Source organism: Echinops telfairi, unplaced genomic scaffold, assembly GCF_000313985.2.
Source record: "Echinops telfairi isolate 266 unplaced genomic scaffold, ASM31398v2 ScPeMD7_7469;HRSCAF=8507_1, whole genome shotgun sequence".
NCBI lineage: Eukaryota > Metazoa > Chordata > Mammalia > Afrosoricida > Tenrecidae > Echinops > Echinops telfairi.
In genome coordinates this window covers 43,190,272-43,210,406 of record NW_022111373.1, presented here as the reverse complement: position 1 = coordinate 43,210,406, position 20,135 = coordinate 43,190,272, and the positions used below count along the sequence as shown (strand labels likewise).

General features: G+C 38.8%; 2 protein-coding genes across 16 annotated transcripts in view; one reads left to right on the top strand and one right to left on the bottom strand.

Annotated features, from left to right (window-relative positions):
• Positions 1–15,934, bottom strand: part of GIN1 (gypsy retrotransposon integrase 1) — an 18,470-nt gene extending 2,536 nt beyond the window's left edge. The window contains 9 exon segments of the mRNA XM_045285099.1: positions 2,417–2,644; positions 2,647–2,698; positions 3,146–3,322; positions 3,414–3,605; positions 5,717–6,022; positions 8,642–8,835; positions 12,449–12,594; positions 14,592–14,700; positions 15,892–15,934. Coding sequence (XP_045141034.1) covers positions 2,417–2,644; positions 2,647–2,698; positions 3,146–3,322; positions 3,414–3,605; positions 5,717–6,022; positions 8,642–8,835; positions 12,449–12,587 — 1,288 coding nt within the window. The 5' untranslated portion in view covers positions 12,588–12,594; positions 14,592–14,700; positions 15,892–15,934.
• A 166-nt stretch (positions 15,935–16,100) lies between these two features.
• PPIP5K2 (diphosphoinositol pentakisphosphate kinase 2) overlaps positions 16,101–20,135 on the top strand; it is a 96,094-nt gene continuing 92,059 nt past the window's right edge. For 4 of the 15 annotated variants that reach the window (XM_030888921.2, XM_030888919.2, XM_030888920.2 and 1 more), the window contains exon 1: positions 16,169–16,318. The gene's annotated coding sequence lies outside the window, so the exon portion shown is untranslated. Of the gene's footprint in view, positions 16,131–16,162; positions 16,319–20,135 lie in introns of those variants that run through there. The other 11 variants (XM_045285096.1, XM_045285097.1, XM_045285098.1 and 8 more) reach the window with 7 other exon arrangements.

Genomic DNA, 20,135 nt, shown 5'->3' with positions numbered 1-20,135 from the left:
CAGACAAATAAATTCATATTTGTTTTGGCTCATCCAAACTTAAACCAAATAAATAACTAGATGATTATTCAAAGGCATTTTTGTTTTTGTATAATTCAGCTCATGGATTCTTTTAAAAATCAACTTGTGAATATTTTCGGAAAAAAATGTGATACTTGGGGGGGAGTGGCAGAAATAACATTTATTTTAAATTTCTACAAATAACAGGAACAGGAAATTCATCCAATACGCATCAAGAATTAGATTCTAGGATTGCTTGAGTAATACTTCTTTTGGTTAACAAGAAAAACAAAACACTAGAAAACCACTTCACTCATTAATGTTTCCTTTTTTTTTTTATTGCTGGTGGCAACATCTACAACAAATTCAAGTATAAGTCAAAAGTTATACTGCCTCTATTTATAAACTTGTTTTATTCAATCTATACTGAAATATTTGAGAAGCAAAATGGATAGCTTCCATTCTAAGACCATTTTTGGCAAAGGCAAATTGCTAAACGTTGAAACCCCTCATGACACAGTACCATTTTAAATGCGATTTTACGTTCATTACAGAAGGTTAGCATATTGAAAAGAAGTACCATTGCCAAAGATTAAAAGGAAAATTATGCTGAAAAACAAAGACATGCACCTGTATAACTTTTAGTTTTCCTCACAGAAGAGAGGGTCCATAAAAGAGAGAAACCAAAGAGCTGACAACAAAGGTACTTTTCAGTTTCATAATTCGGACACGGTTATCTTTTCTGGGTAGAGCAATTGGGCCTAGCACATCACAAGCAGGGGAAAGGTACTATGAGCTTTACACAGCACTGTGGCCCAGATCAACAGCAGAGCTCCACCATCACAGAGAGGCCCTTGGAGGTCATCACACCTACAAATAGTACAGGGTAAGTGAAGGGTGCTTGTTGTTGCAGTTAGTGTTACCTCAGCCTGTTCAAGAACTTAGTTACCTTGTTTACAAATATACTATCCTGTATTTTCCATCAAATGATCATTAATTGCTTTTAAGTAAGTGCTGACAAGTGGTGACTATATGACGTAACAAGAACAAGATGTTGCATGGCCCTGGCCATCTCCATGACCTTTGCTCTGCTGAGTCCACTTTTAAACCACTGTCAATCCATTTCATCTGTTGTTGCCAACCTTTCACATCAAATATGACTCATATTCAAATAACACTTGTATTGATACTTTTGTTTAAAATAACAAGACAAAGTAAAGCATTACCAATAAAGTAGGCTTTAACCTGAAAGTAGAGCAGAACTGTTCTTTCTAGTCTATGAAAGCAAGGGTGAGATCTAGGTATGTTAGCTATTCAGAATTAGTCAAGTTTCTGCTAGTGTTAACATTTCTAGCCCTGAAAACCAACGGGGGAAATTCTACTCTGTCTTATAGATTGGAGCTCGATAACATCATTTAAAGAACACTGGTAGATAGGGGAACCCTAGTGGCCTTGTAGTTATGCGTTGCTCTGCTAACCGCAGGGTCAGCAGTTTGAAAACACCAGCCATGCCTTGGAAGAAAGATGGGGCTGTACACTCACATAAAGAGTTACAGTCTCGGAAACAACAACAGAGGCCTGTCCTATACAGTCGTTATGAGTTGGAATCGCCTGGATGGCAGTGAATTTAGCTTTTGGTTGGTGGATAATGGCTAGGTGCTCAAAAGGTTGGTAGATCAAAGACACTCAGTGGCTCTGTAGAAGAAAGGACTGGAAATCTGCTTCCATAAAAATTAATAGCTACATTTCAGTATGGGAAGTTCTACTCTGTCATTGGGTCCACTATGAGTTAAAAATAAATCTGACAGCATCTAACCAAAAGGTAATTTAGGGAGCTATCATTTCCTTATAGCATCTTGTAATGTTCTAAGCATACTCTAAGCCACATTGTCACCTGACCCCACCCAAGACCTATGACCCTAAATTAAAAATTAATCATATTCTTTTAGTTCTTTAAACTGAATTCCGATCAGTATGCTTTTGCAAGTAAATATTTTACTTGCTGATTTTAGTTGCTAATTTTTTTTCTCCACAGGCAAAAATGAAGCACAAGGTAATTAAATTGAACATTATGGCAGCAAAAACAGAGGATATAATTCTTTCTTCTGGGACAGAGGTCCAGCAATTCCTATATGAAGTATGAAAGGACAGCAGATTATCAAAATTTTAAAAATCCCTCAGACTTGAAAGTTCCAGACCAGGCATTCTAATAACAGACTACTTATACCAACAGATTAACTCCACGAATTGCATAAACATGTGGAACAGAACGCCTAACAGCAATTACCAAAAACGCATTTGTTATAACTTCTTTGTTCAAAAACAGTCAAAATGTGGTTCCCTTAATTAAATTGCATGCAAGAGATAAACATTTTTAAAAATAAAATAAAAATGTAGCAAAGTCACTGACACTTACCTTGTTCAGTGGATTCTCTTACATAGGGTCTAAGATGAGACATTTTGATAGGTCTTTTAAGTCTAGCTCCAGTGCTGTTGCGCAGGACAGCACATCCACTCTCTGTAATATAGTCTATGACGCAAGGGCCAACCCATTCAGACTGGAAATGACTGTCCTTCCACCAGTTTTTCCTTTGTCTTAAGATTTCATGACCCACTTTTAGATGAAATGGATTTAATTTCTTTTTTTTTCAGCAGCAATCTTGCTTTTATTTACTTCATCAGAATTGTTATTCTCCATCTACAAGCACCAAAAACAAACAGAGAGGAATGAAAAAGCAATAATTTCTAGAAGGCAGTTATTGTAACAAAATGATTGATATGCTAGCAAAAGATAGGCATGAGTTCTATTTATTTCTTAAAATAATGATTTCATAGTTGCTATTAGTACATTTACTTTGTATAAAGTAAATAAGGTATAAATAGGTTTAAAAGTTTTTCTAAATCAAACATATGGAAAACAAGAAGATTAGGGATTTGAACCCATATCTGTTTGATTTTAAAATTCATTTTTCTCCCACTATTATTTCTCAGAATTTCATAGCTAATAAACATCATACTATTTAATCACAATAAATAGGTTTGATAGAAAACTTTAATCTTCAGAGTTTATAATGTAGTATGTATATATTCTGAAACTGACAATAAATGATCACATTATTGATTTTTTCTATTAAATAGGAGTCATCTGGCCTGCTGAAGTTGTCTTATTCACCATTATTTTATCAACTTCTTTAAGTGCATCTAGAATTTTAGCAAACATACTTGTATTATCACCATCCACTTCATGAAGACTATCAGAAGTCTCGGTTATATTAGGATTTTGATTAAACATTTGAAAATATGGTGTGTTTTTAGCAGGTTCCTATTTTGAGGAAAATAAACAGCAAATATTTATCTAGCCAAGAAATAATCACTCATATCTTCTAAGAACAGAATTATAAAAAGGCACATACCAAGTGAGTTATATTGAATGCAAATGAAACAGCTGATAGATGATCATCCGAGTTTTCTGGGTGGTCAGCACAGTGTTTGAAGAGATAAGTTTTGATTGTGCTAGGTATACTTTCAGTGGGATTGAGAGTTTGAGAGACGTGAGATATTACAATGTGTTTTGTGCCAAACAATCCATAGAGCTCTACATAGATCTAAAAAAGATATTAAAACAAAGCTGACTTTTAAAAATCAGTATTTCCACTGGTTAAAAAAGTTCAAAAGAATTTGAATCTTGTCTTTTTCATTGACCCTTTCAAAGACTTTTGAAGATTAAATGAGTTCATGTTTCCAAAGCATGTAAAGGATTCTTGGAAAGTAGTAAAAACTCTTTAACTCTTAACTGCTGTTATTATTGTTATATTTTTATGTTCAAACCTAAAAGAATTCAAAGAGCTTAGAAGTTTTCCAATAAACCTGTTAAATCTAAAATAACTTACATTTTTCTATCTTACTCTTTCTTTTTAAAATGGGATAAACAATGGGTCAGTTTACTATTTTTTTTCAGTTTACTATTTTTAAAATAAGAATATTTCCTGATGCTTAATTGGAAGTAGTAGGCAAACAGAGCAAATAAAAAGGTAAAAATAAAATATGAGATAACAATAAATAATATTGTATTTCTAAAGTTCACTTATAGGTAGATAGGGGTGGTTATATAACTTAGTTCTGGTTAAAAACAGTAGGTGTGGGGCTCTTAAAAATTTGGGGCAGAATCAACTGGTGATTTCTTCAATATTGCCTCCCCTCTTCTTTTGAAAATGTAGAAGAGGCACTGGCTTATCCCATGAGCAAAAGATTTAGGGCCACACCCCAAAGAATATGGAACAGAGGGCTAGAAACACTTCTTTCATAGAATTTGTGAGTATTTTATATCCATACCTGTTCTTTGAGAGGGGGACACAAAGGCAAAGAAAAGGTTTTCTCGTTTTTAATGCTGAATTCAAATAAAATAATTAAATAATTTTGATTTGGAAAAAGCAATCTTTCAGTATTGACTATTCACATCCATGAACAAAATGTAGGATTCCATTTAATGAAGTCCTTCTTTATTTGTCAATCATAAACACTTTAAAATAGAAGTAAATAAAATCATTTGGCCCATTCTAAATTTAATTTCAGGATAACTTAAGATAACTTTATAATTATTTAGTGGCACAATAAAACCTGAATTTCTGGTTTCCGATTTCTACTCCAATCACCTTTGTCATGTTTAAGACTCTACCTCTCATATGTATCGAATAAACTGTCCTCTTTGTTGTTGGGTCCTGTCATATTCTGGCTCCTAGTGACCCCACAGACAACAGAACCAACCATGGCCTGGACCCATGCCGTCCTCACAGTCATTGATGTTTGAGTCAATTGCTGTAGCCATCATGCTATTCCATCTCACGGAGGGTGTTCCTCGTGGTGCTGTGTACTTAGCCAAGCATGATGTCCCTCTCCAGGGACTGGCTCCTCCTGATAACATGCTCAAAGCAAATAAGATAAAGTCTTGCTAGGCTTGCTTTTAAGGAGTATTCTAGCTGTACTTTTTCCAATAAAGATTTATTCGTTCTTCTGGCAGTCTATTATGTGTCTATTCAATATATTCAATATTATTTGTCAACACTGTAACTCAAATATATCAATTCTTCTGCATTCTTCCTTATTCACTGTTCAGCTTTCACATGCTTATGAGGTAACTGATAATACCAGGCCAGGTGCACCTTAGTCCTCAAGGCAATATTTTGCTTTTCAGTACTTTAAGGAAGTCATGCCTTATGTGAATGTTCTTTGAAGCAAGGATGAGGTGACTTTTATCTCATGTACTCTGGACATGTTGTCAAGAGAGACCAGTCCCTGGTCTCTGGAAAAGGACATTATGCTTGGTAAGTATAAGGAAGTGTAAAAGAGAAAGACCCTCGCCAGATAAACTGCAGGGTGGCTGCAACAATGGACTCACATGACAGCTGTGTAGAAGGCAGGACCAGGCAGTCTTCCCTTCTATTGCACATAAGGTCACTATGAGTGGGAATCGACTGGACTGCACCTAACAAGGAGGTCTATATCACTGAACTCTTAATTGTGTGATGTGTGGACTATGTGTCAATTAAACGGTTTAAAAAATTAATATGGCAATTAACAAACAAGGTCTTTTGTAGCAGATCTGTATAATACAATATGACTAATTTTTATGACTATACTTATTACGCCTCCTATAATACATCATTGACACTCAGTGATGGCAATGGAAGGTAAGTAAGATCTAAGTAGTTTGCTTTACCTGATGGGTAAATTCATCTCTTTGATCCATTATTATTTTCTGAGGAGGGCCATATAAAAAAAATATATTGATAATGGCTTTAGAAATTTCAGATGCTGAAATATCAGAGAGGGGCAAAATCACAACCCATTTTGTGAACAAATTGGTCATGATTGTAGCATATACATGACTTCTGTTGCTCATTTGAAAAGGTCCCATCAAATCAATGGTCACTATACTCCATGGATTTTCCACCTTGAGAATGAGCTGTTTAGATGCTATAAAAACTGCATTTTTGGCCACTTGGCAATGCTGACAGGCATATACCTAAAAAAGGACACATAATAAAAATAAAATATAGAAATGTTAATATAGTAAAAATAATAAAAGAAAGTTTATACATTTCAATTCCAAAATGATTAATAGGTACTCTGTTGTGAAGGAGCTCTGGTGGTCTAGTGCTTATGCGTTGAGCTGTAATCTGCATGGTTGTTAGTTCAAAACCACCAGCAGCTCCAGGGGAGGAAAATGGGCTTTCTGCTCCTATAAACAGCAAATCTTAGAAACCCACAGGGTGGTTCACTATGAGTCAGCTTTGACTCGATGGCTGTTAATTCTGTTGCAAAGGTGCTTTTCGACAGACTAGATCACTCAGTTATGCTGTCTATTCAGGATGGTAAGCAAATAATTGTTGCTACTACTACTAAAAGCAGAGCTCTAGGGGTTACAAACTGTGCTGCAATTGCATGGTCAGCAGTTTGAAACCACCAGCATCTCCGTGGGAGAAAGACTGGGCTTTTTCTGTACATCGTTATAGTATCAGAAACCCACAGGAGGTCGCTATGAGTCAGCACTGACTCGATGGCAGTGAGTTTGCTTTGGGGCAGTCCCACTAAAATCCATCTTAGAAGTATAAGTATGATTCTGGCTTGCATTCAATAAACATTTAGTAAATAAATAATCCTTAAAACAAGTTTACTATAAACTTGAATAAGCATGTAAAGATATAATTACTATATGCAAGAAATGCTTCTAAATCATCACACTAAAGAATTCATTAATTTATTATAACAATATTTATTAAAATACAAGTTGATTCAAACAATATTTGTACAACTAGAAATTGTTCTAGATCCTGGGAAAAGGGAGAGAACAAAAGCAAAGCTGTCATGAAGCTTTCCTTTGAGGAGAGAGAGAAGTGACAGTTAACCAACTTATTGATGGTACCTGTGATGAAGTGAAATTATTTGGGATGGTTCTTCTATCCATGTCTTTGTAACTCCCACCAAATGACCACACAGATAGGGTGTGTGGAAGACTAATAGCGGGGTTGGGTATAAAAGAGTGAGCCACCTGGGAAGTGGGACAGGATCCTGTGACTATCAAGAAAGAGGAGCCACCAGAGGAGCATATGGGATATTCCCGGTTGAAGGGGTGAAGGCACCAGAAGCCGGGGCACAAAGACTGAGAGACGGAGCAGTGGAGCTCCACTGAAACCAGGAGAAGAGCAGAGGAGCCTCACTAAAACCAGGAGGCAGAACAGACAAGAAACAGAGATCATGAGGCAGAGTGGCAGCCTTCTTGGTTCGCAGAAAGGCAGAGGCCAAGGGCCCATGCAAGGGACAAGGGCCCATGCAAGGGACAAGAACCAGAGATACATGCCTGCCAGCATGGCTAAGAGGCATTTTAGACAAAAGAACTGTATCCTATCATAATGTAACCTGTTAGCTTCCCTAATAAGCCCCATAATCTTATTTATTGTCTGATTTCTATAGTGGCCATTACAATGAGTTATTGAGCATAGCAGAGAAGTAGTGTATTGTCAAAAGAAGGGTTGGTCTAAGAAGGGTAAAGAAGGATGGAAGTTGGAGACATGTCTGACCACTGTCTTGTGGCAATCAGCCTTAAGCTGCTGTGGAGTTGGATTCTCTTTCTTCCTTTGCAGAGTGAAGGGGAGTTACATATGGCCCTATACCATGTCTTCAGTGTTAGTGCTTAATGTTTTCCTACAATCTTTTGAAGCTAATCTCAAAATAACTTCCGTTTAAAATCTTTAAAACCATCCTATTATAAATGGTCATAGTTATTTTAGATCAAGAATTTTATTTACCAACTAACTAGCTTTCAACTCATGTAACTTCTGATTATTTCCCCAGATGATATCCATTCTCAAATGATAGACCTCTGGCAAAGGCTTCAGGTTGTAAGGGCAAATTCAAATATAGGTCTTCGGCATACTAGCAGACTCATAAAGTGTTAACTCATAAATGATAGTTAAATATTTGTTTAATCTTTTATGGCTAATGATGTGTCAGTCTTTGTGATGTACTATTACAATTATATAAGGGATCTCACTTTGGTCATATAGGATGGAATAAAATAGCCTTTTAAGAGTTGCCATGGCTGAAAATCCTCCTGAAGCCAACTGTCACAACTTCCTCCTGCAGAAGTGCTAGTGGGTTTGCACACATGATCTTTTGGTTTGCAGCAACCCCAATCAAACTAAATGCAAAGTCAAGTTGTAATGATAACGAAATTCGTCCGATTTTTTGTAACTGTACACCCACTTAAGGAGTGCTGCTATATTTGCTATTTTCTACCTGAACTCACACATCAGACCTTACTTGAACTTCAAAGATGTAATGATTTAGAATAATCATTTCAGCCCCATTTAAATTCTGCCTACATCAAAGAGTTCAACAATGAAAATCTGACCAAAGTCTGGTGTGGTATTTTAAAATGTTTAAATATTTCTTTTTCCTTCAAATAAATATGTTAGTGATGTAAATTTTAAAGAATTGTGAAGTGAAATAAAACTCTTAAAGGTTCTTGTATAAAACTAGCCACACAAAAAATTCTTAATGAGTGATGAGACCCTGAGTAAACCTGTAGCAAAAATAATGTTTGTGTGTCTGTGCCAAGATGTTCCACATGCATAAGCCCTACCCACTGTTTGACATCTTTGGCCACGGACGTCCAGTAGTAGCAGGACTCCAGCAGGGTCAGGGTTCTGGATATGCCATGATGCGTGCCTGTGTCGTTTTCATGGCAGTCTCTCAGGACCTTCTTTTTTTCCTCTTCTGAAACAATTACCAAACAATTTTGCTTGCTGTCTTTTCCAACATAAAAGAGCTTTTTTTTCGGGAATAAAGGAGACCAAAAAGAATTAGAAATTTTGGTTATTTATAAAAGTTTAAGGCAATCATAAAACCTTATCATCAAGCCATGTTTTTTGGCTTTAACAAAACCTTTCTCCCTCTAAATGTATTTGTAATGATTCTACAAGTACTAGATGTTTAGGAGTACCACACTCTCTCTCACTGCCTTCATTCAGCAACCCTACAGGACAGGGTAGAATTGCTCATTTGGTTTCCCAAACTGTAACTCTTTACTGAAGTAGAAAGCCTCATTCACCTTTTTCCCATGGAGCAGCTGGTGGTTTTGAACTGCTGACATTGGGGTTAGCAGACTAATGCGTGATCCACTAGGCCACTGGGAGGATCTAGCTATTAGAATTTTAAAAGTTATCAATACAAGTATAATTGGATTGTTCACCAAAGCACACGATATAACTATGGGAATATGAAATTATATTTGCTGAGTACTCAAACTGGAAAATTACTTGCAGGTACCTCTTAAAAATAGGAAATGATTTATGTATAGATAATCAACATTCTGAAACAGAATTTTCCAAAGTAGCTTCATTATAGCTACATTTTTGCAAGCAATAACCTCTCTCAGGTGTTTTTTTTCTTTTCTTTTTCCCCCCCCGAATCTTAGGAAGAGGTGTAGAACAAAGACAGGGAAAGTGAGAGTGCTATAGTCCTTAAGATAATTTCTTTCTTTCCTGGGGATGACAACTAGAAGCAACCAGGAAATGGACATGGGCATTTCTACAGAAAGTGGTCCCTCTAGCAAGCACTAAAATTGCATCCTTCTCCAAAGATTTGACACCAGTCTTCTAGATAAGTTAACCATGGTATCAACCCCCAAATGACAAGTCAAGCTCATTAATCTTTTATTTAGCACAGATGGCACAGAAGCAAATACGTTATTTGCTTCTACTGATGAAAACTGGTTTATAATGTGCTTAAAGTAATTTCCCCCCTCAGTTTCTTCTCTTCTACACGCAGCAGATCATGGTCACACAGTAGGCTATGATTCATGCTCTCAAATATGAAAATATCAGTTGTAACTTGTTAAATGATCTCTCCCAGATGGTAACTGAAATTGTGATGGTGAATAGAAATCGTTCAGTGTCGCCCTCTTTAAGTGGCATCCAGGGTACATGCCATACCTGCTGTACTTTAGATTCACCACTGAAAAGAAGAATCACCACTATTCCAATGTGGATGGGGCACTTCTGTAAACTCCACGAACATACATTCAAGCTACTCGGGTGCCTGAGCCCATGTGTAGTAGGACAGTCCATCCTCAACCTTAGCTACTGGACTTATCAGTGGACATGATTCTCATGTAGTAGGGACTAAGTAAACGTGTGTTGCATAAGTGAACAAATGAGTGAGGAATGAGTCTACTTAGTCTTTGGCAGAACATGTACCATATATACTCAAGTATAAGCCAAGGCACCTAATTTTACCACAAAAACTGCACTAAAAATGTGCAAAACTCAGCTTATACACGAGTATATATGGTAACTAAGGCACTGTCCCAAAACCCAAACTCATTGTCGGTTCTGACTTATAGCCACCCTCTAGGTTCTCAACCTATGGGTTACGACCCCTTTGGGGGTTGAACAACCCTTTCACAGGTGTCACCCAATTTATAACAGAAGCAAAATTACAGTTATGAAGTAACAATGAAAATAATTTTATGGTGGTGGGGGGTCACCACAACATGAGAAACTGTATTAAAGGGTCAGGGGATTAGGAAGGTTGAGAACCACTGCTTTAGGACAAGGCAGAACTGGCCCTGTGAGTTACCAAGACTGTAACTCTTTATACGAGTTAGTCTTGTCATTCTCCTACAGAGGGGCTGGTGGTTTTGAACTGCTGACCCTGCGTTCAGCAGTCCCATGCGTCACTACTCTGTCACTAGGGCTTTTCAGACAAGTGTACATGGGGGAAATGAGCAGCCATTTTTCACCTTACAATTTTCTTATCTGCTTTGGAAAAACCTGCATTCTGAACTTATGGCAAAACTTCCCAAAATAGCACAAACATTCATTTAGTTATCAGTGCTGGTACTTGTTGCTTCTTTCAATCCAAACTTAATTTTCTCCATTGAAGGTGGGATAAAAAGGACAGAATATTAATGTAACTTTTAAAATATATATATTCTACCACATTTCAAATATTCCATTCAGGGGCACCTAGAGTCACAAAAGAAAATGTAAATCCTAAAAATATCTAATTGCAGTGGGAGGGAAGAACATATAAACAAATATAAGAAATCAGTTTCTCATTAATAGTAGCATCAAAATACATGAAAGTGCACAATTAGAGTAGGAATCACTTTAGTTGGCAAAGGTAGAAGTTAATTTAGGTAAGTGCTTCATTTTCTTTCATTGTTTATGATTTACACTGTGCTTTACAGAGCCCTAGTGGCAGAGTGGGCTATACATTGACCTGCACTTCACACACATCAGCTGAAGCTTTCAGCTCTCACAGGGATTGACAGCGTGGAAATCCCCAGGGACAGTTCTACTCTGTGCTATATACATTGCTGTGATGAGTCAACATGATGAAGTGAAATCTCTTAATATAGCTCTTGTATCCATGTGTCTCTAACGCCAACCAAATAGAAGGGTGATACCATGCAGATAGATACAAATAAGGCATGTGAAACACTAATAGATGGGATTCATCAGTTTTAGTTGCCATTCCTCTGGTTATTAGTGAACAATTGCAGACACAGGGAGAGAATTCCCAGGACTATCCAGGAAGAAGTGGCAGCGGCAGATGTCATGCCACAGTGAGACCAGAGACTGAAGCCAGGAGACCCTGAGATAGAGCAGAGGAGTAGCTATGAGAAGAAGAGGCAGAGCAGCAGGTGGGCTTCTTGACCCATGGTGACCAGAGGCCAAGAGATGATGTGGCTGAGAGCCTGACAACCAGAGTTATACTTGGCTGAGGAGAGGCACTGCTGTGGACCAAACACTGTATCCTTACTGTTTAGTGATCCTGACTTGTAATCTGGTAATTTCCCTAATCAATCCACATGAGTATTGTCTGTGAGTTCTACGTGGTCATTATAAGGGGCTATTGAATACAGCAGTTGAGTGTCATGGGAGGAATGGTTAGGGAAAGAAATGAGCCTTGGGCTAGTGAGGAGTTGGAATCTTCTCCCTTGTGTAGCCAAAGGAGGTCAGATAGGGCCTCTGTGCCGGTTTTGCAGTCAGAAGGATCGTTTGAAGGCAGTTTGTTTGGTTGGTTTTACATGCTTACTAAGGATTTGTGGTGGCATTGTTTTCAGCATTGCATTGTTAACCAAGGTCAGCAGTTCAACCCCATGGTAAAAAGATGAGGCTGTATGGTCCTGTAAAGACTTACAATCTAGAAAGCCTAACTAGGGTTGCTATACTTTGGAATTTATGGCACTGGGTTTGGTTGGGTTTGGTTTACATACTTACTGGTCTTCAGTTAACTACAATGTAATTTTTATTTTGCTGTTGATTTAGTGATATCATTAATTTAACTATCAATTGTTAAGTAACGACCAATCCAACAATTGATACCCTCAAGATTTCATGAAGAACACAAGAGGATTTATAATTCTGCCCATTAATTTTACCTTTAAAGGCAAATTTTTTTGCTGTTCTTCTTATGCCATTTCTCTCACTTGGCAGTGTAGTTGGATGATATTCACCAGTTCGCTTATAATATGCAATTTGCTTACAATGAAGGTCACCATTTTTTCCGCTACGAACCATTATTAACCTAGGCAAAAGTATTTAAAAATGCTTTGATTAGCTAATTCAGTTCCTATTTCCGTTCAGGCTTCTGCTTACATCTGACATTAGCTTTGCCAGAATATTATTTGAGGAGGTTAATTGTAGTACAGAAAAGGAACAGAGTGATGCACATGAACTAAAATATTCAAATGCTATTTTTGGGATACATCATGACAAATTATCTTGTCTCTTTCACATAAAAAGAAATGCTGAAAATTTTCCATATGTTGAGAAAAAGGAAATGAACAAGTACACTTTGAAAAATCTTGCTTAAAGTCTCTCCCAATGACATCAACTGCAATGTTATTTACATAGTATGACCCTGTTATGTTACATTTAAATAGGCTATAAGGGGATAAAATAGAATTTTATATTACTATGATACATACTCTTGGCCATTGTTAAAATATAAAACAAAAATACCCAACTGTTTGCATCAGATCTGAAAATGTATCCTCTAGAAATGTTCAAATGGCAAGTAACAATGGCAGGTCTTTGGTCATAGGAGATCTCATATATTCTTCTTAACTACATGTGAGCTGTTCTTTCTTGAACAGGAAAGCTTTTGGTCCTGCGTGTACTTTCTCTGTGTTATAATCTGGCTATCAATTTTTATTCTACATCCCACAATGTAGAAGATAGAATGGGGTGAAGAGGGACAGTCTAAACCTTCTAGACACCATTACGTAATTAAGGGAAGAAATGATAAAAACTAAATCAAAGCAGTGTCACTGGAAATGTATTTTGACAATTCTGGAAAAAAGATTCCAATGCTAAATACGTTGCATTAAGCTCAAGGGTGAACTCAGTAAGTAGGTGTGGGAGAAATTTCAGCAGCAGGCTGATCAGGTATAAGGTGTAGAGTATGAAGAGGAGGGGTCACAGCCTTAGCCTGCCAGTCACATCCATGAGTCTACTCTTCTGCAAAACCTTTTCTAACTACATCTTTTTCCTGACCCAGGAAGTCACCATTTGTATATTAAAACATGTTAAGACTAAGAAAAGGTAATGTAAGCAGCTGATTATAACTTCTGGTTTTGCAAGGGGAATGTTTTGTCATATTTGGTTGGTTTGCACTGTCACTTACACATGAAATAAAATCAAGAGAAACTGGCACAACTCTTTATTGCCTAATTCCTTGGTACTCCCACAGTAACATGTACTGACTTGTACCATAACATCTTCAACACTTTATTGCACTTATGAGTTTATGTCTCTCTTCCAAATATACTGTCAAATCCGGAAGGAAATACCAATAGCAAGTGAAACAGAAAAAAAAGTCACAGAGGATTTGGCAACAGAAACCAAAGTAAAAAAGAGTTCTTAGAAGTAAGCAGAGATTATGTAATACAAGAACTAAAATGTCTCAAGTTGCTTTTACAGCAGTGGAGCAGGGCAAGTGGAAATCAGCCTGCAATAGGATCTGGCGTGATGGCGCATTGAGAAAGTGGGTTTAGTAAATCTGAATTTAGCTGTAAAGACAAGGATGTGCACAGCAGTTGCTAGGGAGAGCTTTGGGGTCATTGATCGAACCAATATTATTGAGCACCTGCATAAAACCCTTTCTTTTCTCAAAAATCTGTAAAGATAAAGCCTTCCTAAGAGAGATGTTGAGTTGTCTGGCCTTCCATTGACTATGGTTAATGTTTAATAGGAATACTTTTTGATAACGTTTTACAGCTAACACCAAAGTCCAGATGATTCAAGTTGTATGCGTTATAATGAGTTCTGTGGTGTTGTGGCATTCACACACTGCTGGGCTTAGCAGTAGGGAGAAAGATGACAGTAGAGACAACGAGAGACTACATCAGAATGAAGAACCATCACACAGAAAGCACAACCATAGTTGTTTAAGTAGGGAGTTAAACATTTGCTGCTAATATGTCCTATTAACATATGGAAAGGGCTTTAAAAAGCCAGCATTTTTTTTTCTTCTCAAAGTATATGGGAAGCTTTAAAAAATTCATGGAAATTTTTAATTACCTTTTAGTTCCATTTTTCCATCAACTTTTTGAAGCCCCCTTGTATTTGCAAGTTGGTCTCTAGAAACCACCTATTTGAGTAATAATTAGTATGAGAAAATGGATTCAACCTGTAATAGCAAGAAACAAAGGTAAAATGCTTATATTAAAATTCTAATATATTCAAGAATTTTTGTTAAAGTTAACTGCATTAAAACCTAGTAAGATTAAGAGAATGTAATGGTAGTAGCTGATTATAACTTCTGGTGTTTCAAGGGGAATGTTAGGTCATATTTGGTTGAGTCTACGCTATGTCACTTGCACATCAAATAAAACCAACAGATATCTACATACTTATTGGCTAATTCTTCTGGTAATTTTATGTGTGAAATACAAGAAGGCAGGTCACTATCATTTTAAGTAAAATTTGGATGTTTCACCAAAAACAAATGCAGGTAAGGTTAACAATTTAATCCTCACAAGGGTTAACAGTATGCATATGTTTCAACTTAACACTTTTAACAAACACGTTAATTTGGGACCAAATTTTAACTTAAACTTTCCTAGCTTCATCTCTGAAAAATAGTAAGTGCACAATTTTCTGTAATGTCTTCAAAGGGTGGGAAATATATACACCAGGCCCATTCCTATCATCTGCTTTTCGGTATATAAATTTGTGCAATAAAAAATGACTTGGCTCGTTCCAAACCAAACTGCCATGGAGTTGATTCCGACTCATAGCGCCCCTACAGGTGTACGCAAAAAGCCACATGGGATAAACAGTCATTCTGCAAAATTCCTTTTCTTGACAAAGTGCCCTTTGTGTTTGCATTTTGGACAAAAGGGTACTTTGGCAGACCAAGGAACAGCTATGAGATGGCAGCTATCAAACTTGGTAAAGGGCAATTCTTTAACTTCGTCCTGGAGCCCCGCTCGATTTGGGGGTTTGCTCCAGCGCTCAGGAATCGGATGCTACTTTCCCTGGCAGACGGCACTGCCGGAGCACGTCAGAGGCTGGCACACCGGCTCCTAAGGGCAAGGTCCAGCTGAACATCAGATGAGCAGAAAAGAATCACCGACTAAAAGTGGGTTGTGCAGCGTTTCACCGCCAGGACTGAGAACAGAACTCGCCCTTTTGGTGCCCGGCTCGCTCGGGACTTCGCAACGCCCAGGGCCCTCCCGCTCCCAAAGCGCCTGCGCACGCTGGGGTCACTAGCCCTTCGTTGGGCCAGTTGAAGGGAGCGGTTTTGAAATGATTGTCAAGTCACGCCTCACGTTAATAATCAGTAGGTCTGACACAGCACATTGGAACGACCACTCACCAAGGGGGGTCCTTACTGCAAACGGCAGGATCTAAGCTTCCCGTCGCGACTCCGCTTCGGCTACAGGAAGCAGAACCACCCGGACTTTTAAGGGCAGCGCGCTTCTGAGGCCTGCGGCGTCTCGCTCGGCAAGGGCTCGGTCCTGGCCGGAAGTTGTTCCGCCCGGTGCGGTTTCTGAGTGAGACCCCGGGCTGGCGGAGGAGAGGCGTGGCCGGGAGTCGGCCGGCGAGGGAACTGAGGTACTTACAGGTGGATGTTGAGCTGCTGCTGGAGGAAGGAGGGAGGAGGGAGGAGAACCGCATTTACACTAGCACTGGTTCACGCCCGGCATTTCTGCCTCTCACTCGCTCCGCGGATCCAATGGGCGCCGCGACTGGCGCGGGCTCGAGCACGTCCAGTCGCTCGCGTGACGACCACCGTGTGGCAGGTGAGGGCCCCCGGAGCCGGAGGAGAAGCAGGGGTGCGGAGCCTCGTTGCCGGCGGGGGCGGCTGCGGCTGGGCGGTTGCTTTGTTGCTTGCTGCTCTCTGTGGAGTCCGGGCGCGCGCTCGTCCGAGGGCCATGTGCGGAAGTGAATGGCAATGTGGTCGTTGGTGTGACAGTGTGACAGGTCAGTCGAGCAGGGTCCCTTTCGCTTCTTGATTTCTAGCTCTCCATTGTTCCTTTTTGGTTTTTCTTTCCCGGACTGACGCCAGAGTTCTGCCAGACGGGAGGGGACTGCTGGGTTCTTACTGTCATTCCAAACTGCTCTTTTCGTCTTGCGAAAGTGGGCAGCCGCGAGTTTGGAACTTGCCGTTGGTAAGAATGGCAATTTTTAATTTTGTTTTCATTAGTGTTGCCGCGTCCATTCGCACTTCAAAGGAGCAAAAAGCCCGCACATTTCCGTCGCGCTCGTGGAGCCTGCAGGTCCGTGGGGGCATCTCCTCCCTGGAAAGGAGGGCACTGCATCTTTGCGCACTTCGATGGAAAAGGGCCAAGGATGTGTGACCCCTGGGTTTCCTTCACCAGGGTCTTGAAGCCCGTCTGGGTGCTTATGGGGAGTAGTTGCCTTACTTGAGCATGCGGCTTTTCCGTGGAAGATTTGTTTTAGAAGTAGACGACCAGGCTTTCTTCTAAGACATCTCTGGGTGGACTTCAACCTTTTGGTTAACAGCCAGTCATATTAACTAATTCCACACTCATGGCCTCCTGAGTTCCCTTAAGAGGGCTCTAAATAGTAAGGGAAACAGAGATCATCCAAATTGCCATTTTGAGAACGAGGTAGCTTTGTTCATGGCCGATCATGGTACAGACTATATGACATTAGCCTAGGCTTTTGTGCCCTTGATAGCTTGAGTAGTTTGGGAAGGACAGACAAGATACGATGAGGTTTTCAGCAGCATCTGCGGCAAAGAGACGTTTCATTGTCTTCATGGGATGAGCAGTAGATATTTGAGCTTTGTAGGTTAAATTTATGTCAGAAATTTGCCTTAATAGTAACAACTAACACAATATGTTAACAACTAATGTTTATTGCATGCTCAAGAAGTTCGATTTGCCCTGCTGCCTGTATTGTCATTTATACAACCTTCAAAACAATTTGATACAATTGTATTCATGAAGGAGAAAGAGCTCCAATAATTTGCTTAAGGATACAGACCTGAACAACAGTCAGACTAAGTTTTGTTTCTCAGAGTGTGATTCCCAGACCAGCAATATCAGCATCGCCTTAGAACTTTTAGAAATGCTAACCCATTCCCAATGTTTCTCATTTAGTAGTTTTCACTGTCACTTTAATTGGTTCTGGTTACATCTAAAGTTTGAGGACCAGTGCTGAAGAGTGTGGGCACTTTAGTAGCATAGTACCCGTTTTGAATTTATAAATCTGGGTCAAATAGTATTTAAAAATATATATTCCTTTTAAAGAGATTACAAAACTTTGTCCCATGTCTGTTAAAATATAGATTCCCTTGTTTAAAAATGCTGATTCAGAAAATGTGTGGTAGGTCAAGTATTTTTTGCAAGTGCCCCAGGTAATTCTGATTTAGCCAATCTATAGAGAAGAACTTTTTAAAATAAGGAAATTTTCAGCTCTGGTGTTTACATAACATAACATATTTAAAGTCACACAGTTATGTATTTTGGAATTCACAACCAAGGATGCAGTTTGATTAAAAGTGCTGAATAATGCAGAAATGCTGTATACATAAAGTAAATTTGCTTTCCTTGTCAGGATCAAGTGAAATGGCAAACTATTTAGAATGTTCGAGATTTCTTACAAGGTTCATAAGCTTTTATCTTGTAGCACAGTATATATACACATTGGTGCAGGGACAGGGTGTGCATTTAAAAAAAATTTTTTTATCTTTAGTTTTCCAAGAATTTACCATACATTTGTAATGCTGTGATAGGAATCTGGGTGATGCAAATATTTAACTCTGATGACTAACTGAAGGAATCAAGCTCACACAGCTGTATCTCAGAAGAAAGGCCTGGCAATCTATAAAAAAAGCACCCATGGAAAATTATATGGAGCACAGTTATATTCTTACACACATGTGTTTACCCTGAGCCAGAATCGACTCAACCACAGCTGGTAGAGTGTAATAAGAATTTAAAGAATCTTAGCCTTGCTTTTCTTAAAGTGGGTGGTACTGTCTCCTGGTTGGGGGGTGGGGAGGGGTTGTTTTCTGGAAAGGGCTACCAAAGCAGATAACAACACTTCATGCTGGATTCTCGGCTATGATATAAAAGCTTTTAATTGCAGGGGTTGCTGAGTAATTTTTCTTTCTGAAAAGGGGGTTGGTAGGACAAATAAGTTTGGGAACCTAGTCTCAGAGAGTGGTGGCCTTTGGTTAAAAGCAGACCTAAGTTTGAGTTTCACTTTATAACTAAGTACCGTAGTAACTAAGTGCTTCTCAACTAACGCATCCGAGAAAATAATTGTATTTGTATAGTATCTTGGGGAAATTGAATGTTATAAATATTGAAGCAATCACTACTGGGGCCCTGGGGGGTTCCTGCTGTCTTAAATGCTCAGTAAATTAATTTCCTGACGGGTTCTGGTGGCTCAGTGGGTTAAGCATTGCGCAGCTTCACCAAAAGCAGATTGAATTCACCAGCCACTCTGGGACAAAGATGAGATGGTTTACTTCCTTAAGTACTTAGTGTTTTAATGCCCTTGGAAAACAGAAGAGATGTGTACTGGAAAGTAGGGGTTTCTAGTTGCTTTAAAGTAGATGTGGGAACTTTTTTTTTCTTCTGTCAAGGGCCATTTAAATATTTATAACATTTGCAGGTCATAATCATCAAATATTTAATTTACTCACCCCTAATGAGAGGGAATAGTGGTTACACATTTGGGTTGCTAACTGCAAGGTCAGCAGTTTGAAACCCTCAGCCACTCCATGGGCGAAGGATGAGGCTTTCTACTCCCATAAAGAGTTACAGCGTTGGAAACTTAAAAGTGCAATTCTACCCTGTCCTTTAGGGTCGCTATGAGTCAGAATTGACTGGAAGGCATTGAGTTTGGTTTTTTGGAACTGCTTCTCTATGGTGAATTGTGTGATGTTAGCTGGTATTGTTGATTTCACAGCCCTTATATGGCTGCATGTTTCCCACTCTTGTTTTAAAGGCTCTGTGAATCAATTTATTGATGCACCCATAACTCATTCATTTTGAATCAACACCTTGAGAAAACCTGAGTTAATAAAGAAGTACTAATACTTTTTATTAGGTGTCATTGATTCTATCATGACCCTGTGCACAACACAATGAAACAGTGCCCATCTTGCGCCATCCTCATAATTTGTATTTGAGCCCATTGTTGTAGCCACTATGTCAGTCCATCTTGTTGAAGATTTTCTTCTTTTTCTTGCTTTACTAAGTCTTCTCCAGGACATGGTCCCTTCTGATAACATGTCCAAAGTATGTGAGATGGAGTCTTGTCAATCCCGATTCTAAGAAGGATTCTGTCTGTTCTTTCAAGGCAAATCTGTATGGTCTTCTGGCAGCCCATGATATACTCAATATTCCTCACCACCAACAGAATTCAAAAACATCAGTTCTATGGTCTTCCTTATTAACTGTTGAACTTTCACATTCATATAAAGTGACTGAAAATACTATAGCTTGGGCCAGGTGCACCTTAGCCCGTAAATTGACATCTTTGCTTTAGAACAATTTAAAGAGGTCTTTTGCAGAAGATTAGACCAATACAATACTTCATTTGCTTTTTTCACTACTGCACTCATGGGTGTTGGATGGG